Raw genomic sequence first — 23,343 nt, 5'->3', positions numbered from 1 at the left:
AAAAAATAAAATAAATAAATTATCAGCTGCTTCTTTGTTTAAGTCAACACTTACTGATCCTAAACATTAACTACACTGGTGTTACAGTTTGCCCCATTCCCGATTTCTAACGTTTTTTGCATGATGTCACACTTAAATGTTTCATTCAAATTTAAATATTATTCAAAGATAATACAAAATACAGTTTTAAAATGAAGGTTTTATTATTAAGGGAAAACAAAATCCAAACCTACAAGTGATTACCCCCTAAACCTAATAACTGGTTGGGCCACCCTTAGCAGCAACAACTGCAATCAAGCGTGTGTGATAACTTGCAATGAGTCTTTTGCAGCACTGTGGAGGAATTTTGGCCCACTCATCTGCAAAGAGGTTTTCGAGCATAAACCGTTTTTTTTTTAAGGTCACAGCATCTCAATAAGATTCAGGTCAGGACTTTGACTAGTGCACTCTACACTTTGTCTTTGTCAGGCAGGGCAATCTAGTTTTTCTAGAAAAATCTAGAAGAAAACCTTCATTTAAAAACTGCATATTGTGTTTACTTGTGTTATGTTTGTCTTATATTTAATTTTGTCTGATGATCTGAAACATTTAGGTGTGACAAACATGCAAAAAAATAAGAAATCAGGATAGGGGCAAACACTTTTTCACATCACTGTGTATGACTCAAGTTCTTTTGTTACTCAAAACCTTCTAGTCCTACTACTGCTCATTCATGTGCATTTTGTTTGCTATAATCTGAATAAGTGACAAACTCACTTTGTCAAAGCAAACCAGATTGATCTGCCCACAGATATTGATCCTTTGTGGGCTGATGCAGAAAATGCCAATGTGTTTCAGGCGTCGCTGGGCATACACAATACCAGCGGTCATGGCGGCTGGCAGCGCTGGTGGCACAGTGATGGTGATGATGTCCAAAGACTCAATGATGATGGTTTTAGCTGGCACCTGACAGGTAAAAAAAAGAAAACTCATCAGACTATAAAACAGCATTCCCACACCAAGCAGGGATTCACAGTTCATACTCATTCATAGGTCGGATTGGCTGCTAAGATCCTGCTGTGAGAGTAATATGCGGTTTAGACTTCTGCGTTAAGTTGACGCAGAGGCTACAGCGATAACGCAGACACCTTGGCAGACCCTACGCAAAGCCTAGCACTTTAACTGACATGCACCTCCCCAGAAATGTAACTACTCGCTGTGCGTGCAAGAGCTGTGATTGGTCAGCTAGGTAGTAGTGTGTTTCCACTAGTATTTCCGGCTGCTTCTTCATCTCTGCAGTTTTTCGAATTGATTGTTTTGGATCAATAAAGAATCGGTAATGAACTGAGGACGTTTGGAAATACAGACATTTGTATGACTCGTGTGAAAGTTTCAGTCACCATTGTTGAAAGTGAAGCAGGAAGTAGAAACAAAAATGAAACCGACTGGCAAAAAAGACACAGCGCAGCCTAGTGTTTGGGTGGCGTTGTTACAGAGCGAGCCAGACTGACGAGCGCACAAGTATAAATGGCTCACACTGGCTTGGCTACGTGCGTATGTCGTAGTGTTTAGGTCCCGCAGAACCATATAAGCGCCTAAAGATGTCTGGCATTTGAGATGTAGAAACCCACTTTTTTTGCCTTGAGGTCTGGTGATAATACTACCAAAAGCCTAAAAACAATGTCTCAAGCAGTTCATGTACTGCAGCACACAGATATGCAGACATGTATTACAGTGATGTCTATTGTTAGGAAATCGTTTGAGCAATGCTGCAACCAGAGAAGAAAATATTTTTCCAATGGCCACAGCGGATGACTGAACATCTGTTTTTGATAATTCACTAGACTTTATATAAACAGTATTGACTTGAAAAGGAAAGTATCTGACTGAAAATGTGATCATCTTTTTGAGCAAATTCAAACTTTTTGGGCAAATTCAAACTTTTTGGATGTACATGTACTTACATACAACAAGATCAATGTCTTGCAAACTTAAAAGACACAGAAAATATTCAGACAAGTGGGCAGATCAAACTAGTGCCAAAGCACCAGTCACTGATTATCAGATTTATCAGATTATAGAAGAAGGAATTCATTGATCTGCTGTACAATGTGATGCTAACATGCTACAAGAGAAACACAGGGGAGTTACTGTGTGCTTGCTTTTGCCACACAGTAGGGAAAAAATCTTTTAATTCAATTTAAGCCTCGGACATAGTGGACTGGTCAGTGGTCAACAGATTACACTGTTATACTGAACACATTCCAGGTCAGATTGTTGGCAGTTATGACATACCACTTCCAAGGTAAAAAAAAATAAAAAATAACAAATTCAAAAGTATCAGTTAGGCTTTGAAGATTTGCATTACCCAACATAATGCACTAATAGACTTATATTGTAAATATTGTCATTATTATGATTATACATAAACGGATTCTGTTTTATGCACAACTTTACTGTAGGAACTGTGACCCTAAATCAAAACATTACATTTGTCTAATGTACAGTTTTCACCATCTAGTTTACCTTGTTCATGATACTGAGGACAATGGAGTATACAAAGCCAATTCCAGCCACAGCCACCAGACACAACAGGAAGAGGTAGGCATCACGGTACAGTTTGAAGTCGGTGGGTTTGGGATAGAGGATGGAGCGCACCAGCTGGCCTTTGGCTGTGCTGAAACCTGGGCGAAGAAGAGAGTAGACTTGCATAAAATATCCAGCTGCCTATATGAAGATATTGTTTTATTATTAACTTTGCCACAGTGCCGGTTGAAAATGATGTGTCCTTAAAACAGTCCATCTTTTCTTTCTTTCTTTCTTTCTTTCTATTGTTGTTTGTATGCAGCAAAACATTGTGTTTCAGTCACCTTCACTAAGCTCACTCTATGGATACCAATCTCCTGCAAAGAATAAAGTCTATATATGATTACACCAGAAATTGTGCCTATCAGGAAATCTTAAACATAAATATTTTATTTGAATATCTCAGTGCGATATTATCCCAAAATCTCAAAAAGGATCAAGGACATCAAAAACAAATTCAAACATTAAGGTGTTTAAGACTGACCTGTACGGACCACTACAGCCTTGACCAGTTCGCCTGTGTAGAAGCGGGTTTGGATGACATTGGTGCCACAGAAGAGTGTGTGTCTCTTATGCTCTTCTGTGTTGTAGGCAATATCAACATCGTCCCCCCTATCACCTGGTGTTGGGTTTGGGAGGTTGGTTTTTGTCACAGGAACACTTTCACCTGAAGGAGAGGGTAGATTGATATTAGGACTGGCTGAAGGAGCTATTCAGGAAAATATGTTTTTACACAGATATCAAATATACCAACAGCTAACCTGTAAGCATGCTCTCATTGACAATGCAGGTGCCGCTGACCAGCACAGCATCACATGGCATGATGGTCCCATTGCTGGGAATAACTATTACATCACCAGGCACCAGATCAGTAGACAAAATCTCTTCGATATCTGCAAGGAAGAGGGAGAGCAGGAAACAGAGTAGTGAGAATGTAACTGTGTGCATTAAACAAAAACAGGTAGAGAAGAGAAGAGCATGGACATTAGTGTGATGCATAAAAAAATCTTAAAGTGAAAATATTTGACTAAATATAACCCAGAGTCATGTGAGTGTGAATGGTTGTCTGTCTCTCTGTGTTAGCCCTGCAATACACTGTCGACCTGTGCAGGGTGTACCCTGCCTCTCGCCCAATGACAGCTGGGATAGGCTCCAACCCCCCCCCCCCGCAACCATTCACTGGACAAGCAGTTACAAAAGATGAATGAATGAATGATAACCCTGTGTTTAACTATCTCCTTTGGACAACTAATGGAATTAAAATTTAAATTGCTTCACATCATCAGACACTGATGACGATATTTGATAATATGATCATTGCATAGGTCTTATGCATTTAAAATGTGTGAAGAGACACAAAAGCATGTTCAGAAGCAGTCAAGAAACTATGGTTTTAAATGTGTGCATAAGCTAGACCCACTGCCTATCCCTGAGTCTGCATTGTCTCACTGTAGCAGCCATCTGGAGGTCAGCCAATGCAGGGTGACTGTGTAATTGAGTCTAGCCAAGCACAGAACAGAAGCTGAAAAAAATGTCTTCAGTCAGGTTTAGAAAGCAATACATGCTGTGTGTCACTACTTAAATGATTCTACAGAGGCAATCTATGAAAAAAAAAAAAGACACAAATAAAAGTTCAACAAACCATTATTCGCTCGGCATATGGACACACGGACAATACTGTGAGCTGCCACCATGTCGTGAAGCATGATGTATTGCTGGAGAAAGAGAAAGACAGAAAAGAAACCCAGTGATGATAGCACTTCAATGAGCTTAATTCCCATGAACACGTGTGTGAGTACAAGGCTGTTTTCATTTGAGCTGGTGAACTATGAGGCAGCAGACCGTGTGTAGATGAGCCTTTATGTTAGTCTGAAAAACCGGGATTAAACATGACTGGGGCAGCAGATGTGTCCGTCATAGTACTGAAGTATTTCAGAAACTGTGACGCATGCAGTAACGGGTAAACAACGACTTTAAAAACCCTTTACTCTCAATATACATTCTTTGGTACATTTATTGTTTTGGTACTCAAAGTAATTGTTAAAAGAAAAATGTTACACCAATAAAATAGACACTTTTGATGAGGATAATCTGAGATTTAATTACACTTTCATGCCGATTGTTTTACTGACATATTGACCAAATATATAGATATAGATAATATCATAATTTGTATATTATCTATTTTATTTAATCCTGTAGAAATCAAGGGATTTTCCAAATGTCCTAAAATGAAACCAGTGAATTTCTGACCTAATACCAGAACTTTATGACAAGTCAGTGGTCATCAAAACTGTTGACAGTCATGAACTGTCATGATAATTTTGCTCTGGATAAAAGTAATGTATAGACAGATGGACAAAACAATAGAAGGACAACAATCAAACACTTGGGCAGAAAATCAAAAGCAAGCTGTCACTAACGTGTCATAACAAGAAAAGAAGCAAACATTATGGCTGCATGATAAATGAGTGGACAATATATTATTATTTCGTAAACTGGAAAACATAAAAACTAAACTAAGGCTTTACAAGTCTTTGCATTTGCATGATTATACATATATAGATCTCTGTAGATAATATATATATATGTGTATGTGTGTGTGTAAGTTCTGACAAATGAAGCAGGTCTTATAGAGAATTTGACCATTTTGCCAGTCTCACCTTTTTGATGGTGTACAGAGAGGTAGCTATGGATATGACCGACATGAAAACAATGGCCACAGCATAGTAGTAATACTCATCGGCACTCCACAGGATCACACTGAAAAGCTGGAAGATGTAGAAAGGGTTGAGGACCTGCAGGAGGAGACAGAGAGAGGCATTAGTGTGGCAAATGCAGAGGTCTCCGCTTAAGGACATAACCAAGAAGCTGCCAGGAGAGTTAATCTGACTTAACATAAGTCTTGTAATATGTGTGCAGAATTTTATTTACAAAACATGTATACCTTTATGTACTTTAAAATAAATAAGTGCAACACATTTACACACTTCTCAATACACAACAAAGCAGTGTTTAGGGTGTACCTAAATGAGACACCCTAAATAATTACTTTGTAATACAAGTTGTTCAAATGTGAACTGTGACCCACTGACTATCAGTCAAGAAGACACCCTAAACAAAGTACTCTTCTTGTAGATATATTACGTAAATATTCAAAATAGTTGTCTTTAATTAGCATTTGCTTAACTAGAAAGGTCTCTCTACTCACTGGAAAAAACATTTCCCATAAGTAGAGGCGTAGCTGTTTACATTACTAAACAGATTAACTGGTAGAACTGCATTGGTCACAACTGTATTGACAAATATCAGACAACATAATAAGAATAATCTATGTGTCAGCTGCATAGATGCGTCCTCACTTTCTTGCACTGGTCAAACGGACACTCTGCTCCACCTCCAACAGTTACAAAAAATGTTGTATTATACACTGTACTCATTTATTTTCTTATGTTACCACAGTCCTATCGGGCGGTTTACAGAGCGGTTGGCATGGCAACTGGTGGTCATCATTATGTCACATTCTGTTTCTACAGCATCAAATAACCAACTAAAACAACACTTCAGCATCATATTACCTACCTAAAATGACAGAAAGTACCCTAAAAATAAAAATTATTTGACATGTATTTTAGTGTTTTAGTTTGACCCAAGTCCCATCCACTAACATGGAGGAGGTGGAGCTTATGACCTATACTGCAGCCAGTCACCAGGGGGAGCTCTACTTGCTTTGGCTTCACTTTTGAGGAGCTGTTCCACCTTCCATTTTTATTTACAATCAATGGTCTATTGCAGCAATGGTTCAATTTGTTCATTTTGGATTCTAAAGGAATTACTTTTAAGCACATAAATGTCCTAGGTTCAACTTGAAAGTAGTAAAATAATTATTTTCAGCTGCAATAATTGCTGCAGCATTTCAGCTCTCCTTAGAAGATTATGAAAAAAATGCAAAAGGGGGAATTAACTTGTGTACCTGTATTATATGTCTATAAAAAATGCTGCAAAAAATCAAGTCATTAATATTTGGCAAAAGAGGGTGTTGAGAATGACAGTATACACTAAAATAAAATGAGATAAGGACACAAGTTAACAAGGTGTCTCATTCAAAGAAAATTCAAATCCTTACAGTAACGAAAATGCTCCATATGTTAATGTGAACTTGGCTTTACCTCTTTGATAAGCAGCTTGAAAACAGAAGGCACTTTCACTGCAATTTCATTCACTCCGAAGAACAGTCTCCTGTCAAGAGGTGAAAGAAATTTAAAAATTAAAAAAAAAATAATAATAAGAAAAAAAAAAAAAAAAAATCAAATATAAAATCTTGTGTCCCAAAATACTTGTAACAGGACATTAGGTTCAGTGCAAGACTACCTCAGTTCGGTGCAATCTGTGATGTAAATAGAATAGTCTTTTTAAGTATATAAACTCCTGAAATAGACATTTCAGAGGGCAAATTCCAGCACCTCCAACATTTTCACAAAAAGAAAGAGGCTGCAACAAGTTCTGCAGTTCTGAATCTAAAATTACACTGTTTACGAAGGTGTTGCATTACTTAAGGAATTGGAAACATTTAATTTATTTTGTACTTGAGAAGCATGTTTAAGTTTTACATTGGAGTGTACACAATAGGGTTTATTATTTTCACTAGTTAATTCTAGAAAATATCCCAGTCATGCCCACTGAGTGGCTGCTGAATGTTTAGATTTTTCAAAATAAACAACATGGGTTCTTTTTTGCATTTTATTGTCTTTTGCTGTACAGAAAATATGCTAAGCAGTGAATTACATGTGCAGTTGCACCACGAGTCAAGACAAAGGGATAATAATTTGCAGCTACAATACAACAACTCAAACATTTTGTCATTTTGACTGACAACGAAAAAGTCTAGCGCAACCTCAGATCAAGAGGTACACGGTTCATAAAAATCCCGTCATAACCCATTTTTACCCGTCACTTTAATTTTTTTTTTAAAATGATAACAATGACATATTCAATACCAATTCATTTTCATTCATTTTTAATTAATATTCAGTAGCGGTGGAAAAAAAAAGATTCGGCTCATGTAACCGGCCATCAAAGACGACTCAAGAATCATGAATCTAGAGTCTATTTAACCGGCTCAGTTGAGTCCTACCACGTTTGATTGATATATAATCAATAAACTGCACCATTCAAACATCTTACATCACACTCGGCAGAGAATCAAAACGTACTACCTGACTTGACCACTAGCAAACTAAGGCACTCAGACACTCACTCACTTACGCACAATACGCAGAGAAACGAAACTTAACTGACTCATAACCGCTGCTCGTGGATCCCTGCTTAACCGAGAGTCAGCAGCCACTCACTCGGCCGGCAGAGAAACTAAACTTAACTGACTCTTACACTACGAATCAAGTGAGACAAGAGCCAATTAATATGCTCACTTGCCACCAAGTTTGCAGACAACATCGGTCTGACTCTTGTCTGACCAAAATATTGCCGAACTGGTGACGTGACCTTTCCCTTTTTATCTACAACATCCTCTTGTCGCACTCATATTCTCCTTTCACTGCACGCCGTTTTTTTTGTTGTTGTTGTTGTTGATGCCACCAACCTGGCTTAGCTGGGCCGTGATAGGTCGAGAGGCTAAAGCCCTTCCTCTGCCTACATCCCCCAGAATGACTTACAGTTCTGGCTCTGGGTTTTCTTTCTATTTTTCTCTAACGGAGTTCAAGTGAACTTATCGAACATTATACCGAAAGTATTTTCTATTGATATTGATCACGTGTCTATCACGATAGATAATGTTATCGTTTTATCGCCCAGCCCAACCAACAGGCCTGAGTGCACTCCTCCTGCAGAGTCATGTGCGATCTATCTATGTATTACCTGTACTCCTGCTGGTTCCCGGTCAGGCCTGTGCTGTGCTCCGAGTGAAGGGTGGAGCAGTTGACATGCAGATCCTCCAGGCCGCTATAGAGGGAGTATAGGTGGACACTTTTTATTACACATAGCAGAGCTTTACAACTGCTGCAAATGGAAAAGCTTGTTTTGCTGATTTTCTTACCAAGGTATTCATGAGTCAACATAAAAGGTTTACAGATTTAAGTATCATTATCAAATAGGCTTACTTAGTGTTTTCTGCAGCAAACGTGCACCAACAAATACAAACATGCATCAAAACAGCAATACATTTTTTGTAGATAGTTAAAAGATACTTACTTTAAAACCTCAAAGTTCTGCACCTCGTCATTCCAGTAATACTTTGTGCTATGGAAGGTAAAATAGCGAATCTGAGAGGAAACCAAAGAAGAGGGGCAAAAGTAAGACAGAAAGTTAACATTTATTTGACAAATGTCAAAATTGCTGTCCATTACATTATACTGTCTAGCTATGCAGTGCAGCCCCACAAATAGTGCATGTGTCTGTGTCTAAGACATGGGCAGGTCAGTATTCTGTTGTATGCAACATATGTTTAACAATTTGTGATATCACTATAACATACATGGTAACTAATTATAAATGATTCAAACATGGCAATCCTTCGATCTACTTTGGAAACAAAACAATAGTGACAGGAGTTGATCCTACCTGAATGGGCTGGTAGTCGGCATATTTTCTGATGAGCTCCTGAGCGGGGCTGCCATCGGAGGGGTGAGGGGTATGTCCGTTGGCCAGAGGGGGGGAGGCAGGGGAGGGGAAGGGGCAGCAGGGAGAGGAAGGGGAGGTGGTCTGGGTCTCCAGGCTGTGGAAGGGGTTGCTCCCCGGGGCCAGCATCACTCGCACCCTGGCCAGGAACCAGCGACGGAATTCATCCTGGTCGACAATCAAAAAGTTAACTTTTGAGAAACCTTACTATCTAACCATATATTAGTGCCTTCCATTTCTTCTTCTTTCCAATTTATTATTTGAGGGCAAAACACAACAGCAGTTTTTTCATCTTTCTGAATGTCATGGTCTGGGTTTCATCATTGAAAAGAGCCATAAATGCCAACAATGGCATACTACTCGTTGACTAATATTTGATGGAAAAAATGCCTGAAATGAGTTACCGATTATCCATGTAGTTTCTAATTAACTTTCTGTTGATCGACCTGCTACATACCGTGGAGCGCATCAACACCACTTCGGCATCACGGGCTGTGGTACGGGTGCAGGTAGACTTGACACACCATTCTGGCATCCAATAAAGAAGCAGGAGGAGGAAGCCCCCTGTACACAGTACCCCGAGGCCCACCAGGGCCAGCCGCCAACGACACAGACGGTAGCCCTGCAGCTCCTAAAAAACATGGGAGAAGAGAGGAGACCACGGTCCAATAAGTAATAACTCTCACACTGGCACTGATTAAAAATGAAAAAGAAGCATACCAACTCCTCCTCTTCCCCCTTATTGAGGATCTTTAGGTCTTCCTTCTCCATGCTGCAGAAACAGTTTGCCAAGCCCCTTCCTTAGTAACTGCCAACACAAGAACAGAATGGGTCAGAGGATGCTTTCAAGGGATATAATGCAAACGAGTGAAATGTGGAAAATGTTCTGTATTTTTCATAACAACTGCCACTACCGTGTTTGAAAATAACAGCCATTTTTTGTTATTTATCTCCATTATAAAATTATGTAACAGCTGGAAAACTGAAAACCCAGCTCTGCATTCATTATGGTTACAAAATCATTACACAGAACTTCTTAGTTCGAGTAAGTAAACTGAAAGGACTGGGCACCACTTCTGTGCAGCTGATTATAATTTAATCTGTAGGAAAATCTAGGGGTACAGTGGTGGTGCAAAGACAAACATGCATTTTGAATGGCACTGGGGATCTTTGAAATCTTATTAGCAAGCACTGCCCCCACCCAAAGCAATAGCGGTTACTCAATTGTCTGTTCATTCATCATTAACATATTTAATTAGAATTGTATTTATTTTGAAAATAACAATAACTGACTTAATAATTTCCTGACACAATACACTCAAAATGCATGTTCCAAGGCATCATCGTTTTCATTCATTCATTCATTCATCTTCTGTAACCGCATCTCCTGTGAAGGGTCGCGGGGTCTGCTGGAGCCTATCCCAGCTGTCATCGGGCCTGGATAGGTCTCCAGTCTATCATAGGGCTAACAAAGAGAGACAGACAACCATTCACACTCACATGCACACCTACGGCCAATTTAGAATCACCAATGAACCTAATGAGCATGTCTTTGGACGGTGGGAGGAAGCTGGAGTAACCGGAGAGAACCCACACAGACACAGGGAGCATCAGTGCAAACCACTATACCACTGTGCCGCTCTTGAGGGATCGTTTTGTTTTTCCTAACTCTGGTCAAATCTTTTTAACCTAATGTCAGCTGTTTAGGGGGAACAATACCACCTGTGGATACACAGTACATCAAAACTAACAGAGGTCAGATATTTTATTGGAGTCTGCAAGGTATGTTCCATTTTCAAGCATTCACAGTACTTCGCAAACAGTTTCTTGACCTCAGACCACCTGACATGATTTCTAAAGAGTGTCAACAAACCCACATATGGACCAGTTGAGTCATCAGATGTGTGAGTTACCCATTACCAAGCTCATCTCTGAGCGGTAGGCAGCTGCCAAGGAAGGTGCAGTAACTATATATGAATGTGGATAGAAATTCTGTCTTGATAGTGACAGGGAGGGTCATCAGTTTTAGGAAAAATTACACTAGACTAACTGCAGGTGATTTACTTTCTGTTTTGTTAATCGTGTATTGTATTGGTTACATAAAAAAAGCAAAATGAATGTTTGAATAGAATGAAACACACAGTGAGTTGTAAGAGTTGTAGTGGTTTGCCAGGTTATGGCAAACCATTAGTCAACTGGGTACAACTTCCTTCTTTGTTCACACAGTGAACTTGCCTCAAACCAACGGAGCCAGAGCAAAACTAGGCTCAGCTTGTCTGTGTATTGTAAAGTCACAGAATGGAATGTCTGTGAAGGTTCTCAGTCATCCAGGTCATGGTATATCCAACAAAGGTTCAAAAAAGGCAACTGGACTTGTACAGTTTTTTTGAGAAGACGTTTCGCCACTCATCCGAGCAGCTTCTTCAGTTTTTCAGGAGGGTACCTATTTAAACCTCAGACTTCCCACCAGTCCCCCAGAACTGAAGAAACTACTCAGATGAATGGTGAAATGTCTTCTCAAAAAAACTCTACAAGTCCAGTTGCCTTTTTTGAACCTTTGTTGGATACAGAATGGAATGATTGCACAAACACAGTCCTACTTCTGTACATTTGGAATTTCTACATACAAACTCTGGTAAAATTCTGCCATCTATTTTGTAAGACTATTGTGCCTTTTACAGGTCAGCAAAGAAGGAAGAGAAAAAAGTACAATGAAATGACACACTGGGATAGTTACTGCACCAAGACTGCCCATAGGGCTACCCTTCTATCACCCCCGCTGTTCTACAAAACCCAGTGATCCTGTATCATTGCCTCTCACACTCAGATCTTATCTGCTTGCTGCACCTGGGTGGACTTTTCTCTGGCATGCAGTGAGATATTTTACTCAGGACCAAGCCCTTCCTACTATTTTACAATGGAAGCTCCCCTGGCCAGAGCTAGGCAGTGGGGGCAGAGTGACAAGAACATTCCCTCTCTGGTTTCTGATATGAGTGGAAAAGCCAACAACCGGTGCATCATGGACACAACCATTAAAAAGCTTTCTGCCCTAGAATGGTGACTCAGAAAGAACACGCAAGTGGAAGCAGGCCAAAAGGATTTGAAAATACAAAATGTATGTGGTCATTAAAAGATCGTTATATAGTCTCAGTTCAGATAAGAGGGTTGTAACTTGTAACTGTAGAATCCACACAGACAACAGGCCAAAGTTAAAGGTTTGTGGCTGACACATTAGACAAGTTGACCCTATTTATGGCTGAAGTACCAATATGTTACATGTTAACTGAAGCTGGAGACAAGCAAAGTTTTTTCATTTCGGTCAACAGTAACAAAATGGATGTGAATACATTTTATACAGCAATATCTGGAACTATTGTGAACACAGTGTAACTCTGAATTGATCTCTTGGTGCTGCTTTGGTTAAAATTTCCCAAGTAACACATCACTTTGTTCTGTAAATGTCTGGAACAGTATATATACACTACCTGTCAAAAGTTTTAGAACACCCTAATATTTCAGTGTTTTTATTGAAATGTATGCAGTTTAATATCTCATTTTACTCTGGAATGCAAGCATAGAACAAATAAACAACTGAAGTTTAAAAAAACAATAATGGATTCAATTTACAAACCAAAATATATTCTAAACTTTCCACTCATCAAAGTAGCACCACGTTTTAAGGCTTTTCAATTGCAAAACACCTTTTAGTTGTTAACTCATTTCTTGTTCCCTGAAAAAGGCCTTTCTGTATAATTCTGAAATGTACATTATTTTTTCAGCCTTATCTTTTTTTTAACCTCTGGCAGTTCACCACTTACCTGTGGACTTTAACAGCTTAAATTTCTATTAAAAAAAAAGGAAAAATTTAACAAAACTTTTGACCGCTAGTGAAGACTAGGTGAAATAAAATCTTTCAAATGTGTTGCTGAAGGTTTTATCAAAGTTCCTTCACATACTGCAGCTAGCCAGTATATTTGCAGTGCAATTAGTCTTGAATCCCTGTTGTCTTGTGAGATGAATGTGAATAATTGTGCAGAACTTAGCTACACAGGACGCTGAAAGCTACAAAAAATGCCAGATGATAACTACAAAGTTGGCGAACATAATAATTAGTCCAAGCTTGCTTAGAGATCAAAACAGCAACTTAAAGATTTGAGAAGCTTCTGGACAGTTTGATGGTTGTTGTGCTGGTTTGCACATGTTCTGTATATTTCAACATGTGTGTTTAACTCAGGGAGTGAAAATATTCACTTGGCACCTGGGCACCCAATACCATCTCAAGTCCTGGAATCATTCTGGTTCTCTTACCTTGAGAGCCAGGGACGATATGCCCCAGGCGGTTCTTCTCCCCACAGTTAGCTTGTTGTCTCACCACACCAACCTGGAACCCTGGGGGACATTACAAACACAGGTTAACATAACATAGGTCTTTCCACTAAGGCTGGGTTTTAAAAACTTAAAAACAATTTTTTCCCAGTTCAGTGCTGAATAAAAGCAAAGCCATATGGCTGATGTGCCAATTGCACAATTTACGTAGAAATAGTCTATTTGTGTCTACATATTTGTTCCATGTAAAACATGGCAGTGTGGAACCATGTGGAACTCGCAGTGAATGTAACAACGCTCCTCACACTTGGTCATTTCCAGACACAGTTGCAATAAAGTTTATTCAGACAAAATGGCTATGTCTGCAATGTTGGCAAAAATTTGCTTTTTTTTTTAATGATAATATTTTATTTACATTGTTATTTTATTGATTTTATACATGAGTATATAAAGGTCAGAGTCTTACAGAGTCGTTACTGGGGTTGTTGTTTTTTCTTGATGTTGATTTTAATGATGATTCTTACTGTAGTAAGTTATTTTTGGCATTTGACACAGAAGACACAGTGAACCATGACAACAAAACCCAATGACATACTGAATTGTACTTTCTGTATGCAGATTTTAAGACTTTACCTAATTAACCTTGCTGTTAACACTAGGTCATATGGACTTTGGTCATTTCTAATCCTGCTCAGTGCCACCCTGTTAATTTTATGCTTCAATCCCTGTAATTACAGGATTTCCCGCAGTGACTTAAAAACCTAAGAACTGTAAGTGTCAATATAATAAGCAATACCTTGAGAAATTAACTGTGACTTCATACTGATTGGAGTGAAGGAACTTCCCTGACTCTCACAGATTCACAAGGCTTGTCCTATTTGCATGCCAGAGACACAACATAAAAAATTTCCCATAAATTTGTCTACTAGAAACTATGAAGAGACAGCAACAAACAACAGACTGGGTATGCGCCCTGTTCTGAAAAATAAAGACAGCATAAAGCAGTGTACCTAGTCACAAAAATCGAGGACCCTGTTTGGAGCCTCTAAGAGTCAGCATCACTTCAGAGATATTTATAGGTTCCTCGAGCCCAGCCTAAAGCCACATTGTTGTCGCTCATTTGATTAGTCTGCTACTGTATTATTAGGCAATGTTAGCTTGGGGAAAAAATAAACCATGGGGCAGCTGTTGATGCTTTTTTCAAACAAGATTAAACATGACAATCATCAGTGTTCCTGGAAAGAAACTACAAAATGAGAAAAAAAATCTACTGAACCAAACAGATGTAGAAACACAAACAGTCATTCAAGTCCTAAAGCATCCAAATTCAAATACAGCTTTTACACAACCCAATGACACAGTAAGTTATGCGATGATTAATAAACTTTTAATTTATTTGACTGTACTGTCAGCTTTCTAAACTCTTGGATTCATTAACTGGTTATCAGTAATATGTTTATCAAAGTCAGCCAATAGACCAAGTAATTGATTTTACAAACTAATAGAAAATGTTGCTTACATCAACATAAATGCTTACAATTCAAAACTTGGAATGTTCAAGGCAATTGTGCTTAAAAAATATGTATTTTCGTTCCAACACAATGATTAAATCCACTTACTGTTTTAAGTTATGGGACTTAATTCAAAAGTATCTTCTTAGTGTTCAGACACTTTTAAATACCTGAACATGAGCAGAACAAAGATATACAAATAAAGATTGAAGGCTATCTAACACTAGACATATTCTACTTTCCCTTTCTGCCCTGTTCTTCAACACACAGACAAAAAGGAAAAGGTGAACAATGAGCCATGACCTAATGACATAAGTCTATAATTCATGGAAGCATTTGGAGGAAAAAGTGTTTTGTTGCCTACATACTCTGCACTCAATGTGCTTTCTTTATCACTTCCCCTCCTACTCATGGGGTATTACAGCCGAGCTTTGTTCTCCATCATGAGCCAGTCGTGCTGTTTATCACTGTGGCCTCTCTAAAAAAAAAAATCTTTGGCCACCTGCCCTTCTTCTGTCTAGCTAAACAGTCTTCCTCAGCGAGCTTCAAGAGCTGACTGCCACTACTAACATCATTAAGTGGAACAAATTCAATTAACATGTACAAACAAAACTTTATTTTAGATTCATACATACAGAAGAGGTGTAGCAAGAGCCCGACCACTTCCAGTTACATCACTAAAAACGTAACAGAGCCTCCTTCTTCTTAAACGTCAAACTAAGTGCAATCTCATTAACATATGAATCAACCAGTCAAACTCAATAATCAAAGCAGAAAATATCCACCACTCAACAACCCAACACCATTGGCTTCCAATGCATCATAGATATGTAAAGCATGTTAATAGCTATGTGTCCCTCTCCTCTCCCCTCCCCGCCTCTTCCATCTTCTTTTGAGTGTCTCTGGCCTAGAGTTGGATGTTTCTGTTCTGTGGAGCTCCAAACTACTCATCTGTGGTCCTGGTCTCATCATGCTGCCCAATTTCCATAGCATGCAGTTATCCACTCCTGTCTGAATGCAACATTCTCTAACCTGCCAATGATACCGATTATATTCAATCATTATAGCAGCTAACTCACCTGATAGATCAACTGCTGTCACAAGTTTTAGGCCCATATGATCTGGTTTATATTTATTATCAATCTTTCATTAACATCATCAGCTATATCTTGTACTTGTATCACGATTAGATTCTACATGTCATTTTTAGTCAGATGTATGTAACTATGACAGATGTATGTTTATCTCGTTCCTCCTGCTTTTTCGATGTGAGCTGGGTTCTGCTCAAGATTTCTTTCTGCTTCTGGTTTCTTCCACCTGCTTTAAATATCTGATTACATTGTCATTTGTTTGAAGTTCTGAATTTTTAATTACGTACTGTAAGTTTTCAGACACACCAAACCACTGTGAAAAAAAACTACCTGCAACGAAGGCCACCTGAAGCTGCCTGTTCTTGACCAAAAAGTTGCACATCAACACACCAAAAACTACAGCCAAACAGTCCACCCTTAACGACAGGTAAGTATCTAACCATTAACAGACACTAGTCGTGTAAGTTTCGGGTGGTTAACAGACAACTGTTGAGCAAGTTTCTGATGGGCTACACCCACAGATGTTCCTAAACTCCCCACCAGTCCCTTAGAACTGAAGAAGAAGCTACTCAGATAAGTGGCGAAACATTTTCAAGAAACTCTAGTTGCCTTTCTTTAACATTTTTGGATTTATGTCTGTGAAGGTTCTCAGTCAATCGGGACATGGTATATCCAAAAAAGGCAACTGGACTTGTAGAGTTTTTTGAGAAGACGTTTCATCACTCATCCGAGTAGCTTCTACAGTTATAGGAAGTACTAGAACTGAAGTTCTTCCTCAAAGTTCTTCTGGGAAGGACTAGAACTGAAGAAGCTACTCGGATGAGTGGTGAAACATCTTCTCAAAAAACTCTTCAAGTCCAGTTGCCTTTTTTGGATATTTTTGGATTTACTTTCTTCACATCCATTTCTCTTCTCATGCACTGGTTTGGCAATCAGAGATCTTTCTGACAAACTCGTTCCGCCAAATATCAATAAGATGAATCAAATTACTAGTGAAAATGGTGCAAGACACACTGCTAAAGCTGGGCTCACTGAAGGCCTGACAAAGGCAAAGAGACGGCCGTTGCCTTGGTGTCTTGCAGCCTTAAAACTACCTTTGCTGCTCTAGAACTGCCTTAACTTACAACTTTGACAACAAAACCATATTTACCTTACTAACCATCATCTGTGTTTCAGATGTGCTGAATAAATAAAGACCTCCCTTGCTTATGTAAAAAGTTGAGTGTAATGGTGGAAATCTTGGCAAATTAATGGAACGACATCTGATGATGAGAATTAGAACTGGTGCTACTACCTTCAATGTGGGGGGAAAGGGAGTTAAATATGAGTATCAGATCAGAAAGTGGAAAACAGAGTTCTACAAGGGAAAAACTATGAGAGGGGGACTGGACTGAAAAGGCTGGGAAAAATCTTTAATCCTACAGATCAAAAGTGTGCTGAATTTTAAGTCTGACCACATGCTTTAGGATTAACAGTAGCATTGCTAGACAGTCTATGAAAAACTGCTTAAACAACTATGCAATAGATTACAGCACTTGCAGAACTTCATAGAGCTCCTTACTGGTGCATAGTGACCCTTAGTGAGAAATAATATTTCTGTATGGATGTTACAGGTCAGTGAATGGTTCATTATTTCACAATAGGAGTTGCACAAGTTCCAATTTTTAAAAGTCGACTATTATGTGATAAAAGTCAAGTCAACACTGACTAATCACTGATGACCTCACTAGTAAAAACAGAGTAGAATGTAATACTTTGCAACAATGAAATCTATATTCTTAACTTGAATACATATACTGAGAACAAACAGCTCATGTGCTACAGTGTGTGCTGCAGATACGTATAGCCTACATATATCGGCACCATGAATAGCATTTAATAGTACTCCACAGTGTGCTGTAAGATGGTAAAGTGCAGCCATGTTGAAAAAATTGCAGTATTTCTCTAAAGCTTTCTCTGTGTACTGTAGCTAACAGTCTAATAATTTTGACAATGAAATTCTCCAGTAAATTGTTGATCTGCTGATTTGTTAATTGAATGCCTGTCGAGAGGATCTGGGCCATTCCTGGGCTCCTCACCCGTCTTCTCGGAGGCGTCCACATTGTTAGTGATCGGCAACTAGTCAACATAATGCTTAAAGCGTCGTAGCACAGCAGTGAAGTCAACAAAACAACCATCTGTACAAACCCTATTTCACAAGCCAAACAAAGAAGCCTACATTTATTCCACTCACACTATTCGCATGTGAGAAATATGGTGTCCTAAATGGTGGAGTATATCAGGAAGTATTCCAGGTTATTTTCAAAGTAAAAGTGTAATTTATTTTTTTGCCATTTGTGTTTTATATATACACGGATCAATTTTCAAAACTTTTCTTCTGTTACACTACATTAGTTTAACAGCTGTAAAACAACCACAAATGTCATAATTCCAGATGTATTAGTTGTTTTATCAACAACTGTGTTAAACTGTTTGGCATTTTTACTCTGTATGTAAAAAGGATCCTGAACATTATGTTAGATACAGACTCTGACAGTTTAACACGCTCAGTCTTCCCAACAGCTGCCAGGGGACCTTACCCTCAGGTTTGCATTAGCCTATTAAATTTTACAGTTGTTTCTGTTTTCATTCAGTGTTCTTACTTTCACTGATGCAGCCTCTGGTTTGTCCTGGTTTTCTAGGAGGCAAACTGCTATATCAGCACTAGAAAGATGTGTTTCTCTATCACACTGCTCTGGGAGTCCCACACCAAACAGTCCTAGGCTGCTGAGAGGACTTTTACCATGTCAGGATATTTCTCGTCTCTATTCTGAATCAACACTGGCAGGCCTTCCATCACAGGCCAATGTCTTTAAGCTCACCTGTGAAAAGTTTTGAGGCACTGGCTCAAAGGCCGGAGGAATATTGGTGCCTCAATCCCTAAACTGAGAATAAACCGCTTAACAAAGGCCCAGTTTGATAAGACTTCAAGCTCTGTCACAGAAAGAAGCAAGTTCAGAAATAAACAGGGCAACTTAATTTTTCTGTATCCATTTTCAAGTGACAAATGAATCTAATACCCATTTCAACTGTACTTTTAACTTTCCCAGCTGTAGATGGTCAACTTTTACACCGAGGACTTGATGTCTTACCAGTTGGACATCTTTCTGTTCTGGAAGCACAGTGAAAATCGATCACAAATGTTACTAAATCTTTTTTGTTTTGTAAAAGGTTAACAGATCATCATCATATTTTATTCATAGGGTGATTTATACTGCACCTTTCTTATAATCAAATTTCCAACAGAAAACTCAGCATATAACGTCTGAATTTCACAAAGGCTGCAATGGTTATGTGGGTAACTGTTCATTATATGGACTGAAGGAACAAAACAATGAATGTGTATATTATTCCTCTCAACTCTCAACTCAACCAACTCAACTCAGCTCTCATTAAAGCCAGACAAAGTAATTATCTCCTAAGCCACACTGTGGCAGCATGGAAAACCTGGAAGATTAATGTACAGGCCTGCACCACTGTCTCTGTTAATAGATAAAAAGAAAACATAATAGATGATGAATAAAGATGTACTGAGCTGCTCTGTATGATTTGTATTTGTGCTGGCAACATCTACATCACAAAGCCAAAGCAGAAGGTTACACAAATCTGCAACGAGGTACCAATTGGCAAAAACTTTCCAAGGCATTGACCGTCCACACAAGGACTGTAAGACCAACAGAAAATGGAAAGTGGCGCAAGCATAAGGCCAGCTCCTAAAGATTAATTCAGCGTTCCTCTGAAGGATTTTCAGTGTTCATTTTTGCCAGAAGGCTTGTAGAAAGCACAGACCTTAAATAAAACTGAGGCCCTGTTCAAGTTATGCATTAAAAGCCATCCTTGGGAATGCGACTGCAAATGACCAGCATAAAGTACAGGTGTGAACACACCTAGGACGCATTGAGATTGCATTTGTGAGAGGCGATCTCTGAAGACATTTGGAGGTGGTCGGGGTTGCATGTGTTACACACAATCCTGAGTCCATTAGTGCATATGGAAATGTGTATGCCAAAGTCATGATACACACTCATAAACCAGTACTGTTCTGGAGCAGCAGTAGAGATACATTTAACTGTTGTTAAAATATTCTACTGCGCTTCAAATGAAACAGATCAGATCTGGAGAGCTGGCTGGAGATGCATTTAGAGAAGCATTTTAACAGTAGGTCTGAACACACGTACCTAGAGCTGGTCACCTGCGATCACATTGCCCAGCACGGATTGTAAAGGTGAACTACTGTTTTTTACAACCTGGACCTTATTTCTAGCATAAAATACCATCGTTTACTCACCCATATAACTTTTGTGTTATTTGCACTCAATCAGGAGATAATTAGATCAGCGTATATCCATATAGTGTGAGTGTCTTGGGCACCGAGATGCAGCCTCTAAATAACTTCCTTGTTCATTTCACCTATATTTTGTTGTGATAAGCTAGTGCTATTCCCCATTGAGTCCAGAGTTACCTGTTATCATCATCCGGGGTCTGTAGATTGACCCACAGACCACAGATAATGTCTTCTGACCTGGATGATGTCATCTTTGAGTGCCGTGCTCACCAGTGTCGGTCGGCTTGTTTACCTGTAATTTGCTACTGCTATTTTTTGCAACATGGTAAATGGTAAATGGCCTTGCTTTTATATAGCGCTTTTCTACCTATTGGTTCTCAAAGCGCTTTACAGTCACAGACACATCTACCCATTCACTCACACAAGCACACACGCATTCACACACTTGCTCAAGGACACTTCGGCATGTGGCACATTCCAGGGATCGAACCAGTAGGTAGAGCGGGTTGTCCACGACAACCCGCTCTACCTACTGAGCCACAGCCGCCCCACATGGCTGAATATTTTTCTGATTCTGAGGTTGTGGACGAACCATAGCATTGTAGCTATAGAAGACATCAGTCACTGTGAGGAGACATACAGTTTCCCAACAGATACGACTAGTACCAACTATCAATTAATAATTATTATTATTATTTTTTTTTTTTCCAACAGTTTAGAAACTTGCTTGCTAGCTTTGGCTGCAAGTTGCACACATTCCACTGTATAATGCAGCATATGATAAACAGTGACAGTTGTCAAGTCATGCGCAATCTAAGTATGGGAGTCTCATTCTATTTTTTGAGTGAAACACATAATAAACAAAGTTGCTTTATCATTGACACCCCTTAAACACACTCACTTGCCAGTCCATTGGATACACTAGTGAAATCAAACACATTCTAATAGAACAGTCCTGCACTCGATGCCCCTTCATGATTGTTATAATGTTCACTTTATGTTGAAACAGAATCAGAAAGGTGGTTCTTCCACTGTATGGTCATTTTGGAGGATGTAGTTTGTGGCGCTGTTAAACTGAATGAATTAAACCCAAAAGTGTTTCTGTTATTCGGCCTAGTCCACTGACTAAAATGGGGTTGTCAGAATAAAAGAAACGTGTCAGTATAACACAATATAACTCAATAGTACTACAAAACGCTGCCTCCAAAATGAAAACACATTTGAATCAATGGCTCTTGCAGTTCATTTATAAAGTAAAGAATTGCTGAATACCATAACCTTCATGAAATCAAGATATAGTGCAGGACTGTTATATTAGAATGCATTCGTTACTAGGACACCTAATGAACTGGCAAGTGAGCACATAGCTCACATATTATGAATTGTTTCAATTCATTCCTTCACATGCATCATTAATTTGAGTTTACACAACTATAATAGAACTATTTTCTTACATAAGATAACCTGACAAAATCCACGGTGATTAAATACAATTCATCAAATCCAGCAGTGGATGAAACAGTTGTTTTAGTTGCATATTTTCTTACACTGCAGTTGAATTTAATATGTGCAAGATGAAAATGAGCTGCAAGGATGCAGATGATTTCGCGAAGCTGACTAGATGGAAACCAGGTCAGTTTGTGGCAGGTGTTCGAGAGTAGTGAAGCTGTCGGAAAGGAGGTGTGTTGGCAAATATAAAGCCTCTATATAATCGTATTTTAATATACTAATGAAATAACATCGAATACTGTATAGCTCCGATTACTGTTGTCAGCCAGGACAACGAAAATAACTTTGTAAAGCAATTTAAAGACCAAACTGCCACATGTCACATCTGTGCAATACGAAACAAGGTAAACACTTGCTCAGTTTATTATTCGCTAGCTAATGCTAACACAATAGAGAATAAGGCATGGTGGTGTTAAATGCCAAATTGCTGACAATGAATCATGGCTACAAGCCCCAGGCATCTAGGGGCTGTTTCATCGGGAAGATGAGAAGACGTCGCTGGATGTTTGCTAGCTGGCTAACGTTAGCTAAGCTTCATTGTTAGCCCACTACTTAGTGAGTAGCTTGATAACAGCGTCCATGTGTTCTCCGTTGTCATTCTCGGTTTGGATTTTATAAAGCACGATAACAAACGAACGTTTCAACAGCGACCGTGGCACGTTTCCCAGCCCTACCACAGGAAGGAGAAGGCTGACGTCCGCACACGGAACAGCTAGCTACCGCTTTAGCTTTAGCACTGCTTGGTAGCAACTGACACATGGGTGATGATGACAGCGATGTAGGCAAAACCGCAAAGCACATTTCAGAGTAACACACTCACCCAGAACCACCTGGACACTCTGAAGATCACCTTCGAGTCATAGTGAGAAGAGAGCTCCTGTTATCTGAAGGAAAACGTCGTTGATGAGGAAAACGGGCTAAGTTTAATAGTAAAATGTTGTCGCAACAAACGGGAACAGTGGAAGGTTGCCGTGTTGACAGCTCAGTGGGACAGACTGAGTACTACAGCGGTAGTGAACTGGCCTGAACTGGCTGTCTGACGGCAGGAAGTGACATGTCGTGACATCACCAACAGTGAGCCCGTAAATGTCATCACTGCTATAATAGGGCGCTCATTTACTGCCATGGAATACAGCTTTCAGTGACGACTACTGCAAAGAAAAGACACCTAATGGTGAGCTAGTGATTAAGTAATGACACATTCAGCACAGTGTAATGCAGTCACAAACTATAAACTGTAATTAAAATTGAATGGTTAATTGTGAACCTTATTTAGACATACAGTTATTTATCAAGAAACACTGATTAAGTGAATGGTAATTATCAAGGTTTGCAAAGTGTGCAAAGAAAAGATACCCATTGGTGTGCTTCTGATGAAGTAATG

At 39.1% G+C, this 23,343-nt stretch overlaps 1 protein-coding gene across 2 annotated transcripts in view; it reads right to left on the bottom strand.

Moving 5' to 3' along the window:
* atp13a3 (ATPase 13A3) overlaps positions 1 to 23,129 on the bottom strand; it is a 37,184-nt gene extending 14,055 nt beyond the window's left edge. The window contains exons 1-14 of one of the 2 annotated variants that reach the window (XM_084548623.1): positions 22,780 to 23,129; positions 13,507 to 13,587; positions 9,919 to 10,006; positions 9,656 to 9,829; positions 9,142 to 9,366; positions 8,773 to 8,843; positions 8,440 to 8,523; positions 6,735 to 6,804; positions 5,229 to 5,363; positions 4,208 to 4,280; positions 3,327 to 3,458; positions 3,050 to 3,232; positions 2,506 to 2,663; positions 757 to 945 (exon numbers count right to left, since the gene is read on the bottom strand). In XM_084548623.1, the coding sequence (XP_084404749.1) occupies positions 757 to 945; positions 2,506 to 2,663; positions 3,050 to 3,232; positions 3,327 to 3,458; positions 4,208 to 4,280; positions 5,229 to 5,363; positions 6,735 to 6,804; positions 8,440 to 8,523; positions 8,773 to 8,843; positions 9,142 to 9,366; positions 9,656 to 9,829; positions 9,919 to 9,969 (1,545 nt within the window). In that variant the 5' untranslated portion in view covers positions 9,970 to 10,006; positions 13,507 to 13,587; positions 22,780 to 23,129. Of the gene's footprint in view, positions 1 to 756; positions 946 to 2,505; positions 2,664 to 3,049; positions 3,233 to 3,326; positions 3,459 to 4,207; positions 4,281 to 5,228; positions 5,364 to 6,734; positions 6,805 to 8,439; positions 8,524 to 8,772; positions 8,844 to 9,141; positions 9,367 to 9,655; positions 9,830 to 9,918; positions 10,007 to 13,506; positions 13,786 to 22,779 lie in introns of those variants that run through there. The other variant, XM_084548624.1, reaches the window with a different exon arrangement.
* Between the last annotated feature and the right edge of the window lie 214 nt (positions 23,130 to 23,343).

Source organism: Chelon labrosus, assembly GCF_963514085.1.
Source record: "Chelon labrosus genome assembly, chromosome: 7".
NCBI lineage: Eukaryota > Metazoa > Chordata > Actinopteri > Mugiliformes > Mugilidae > Chelon > Chelon labrosus.
This window is presented reverse-complemented; position numbering and strand designations above follow the sequence as displayed.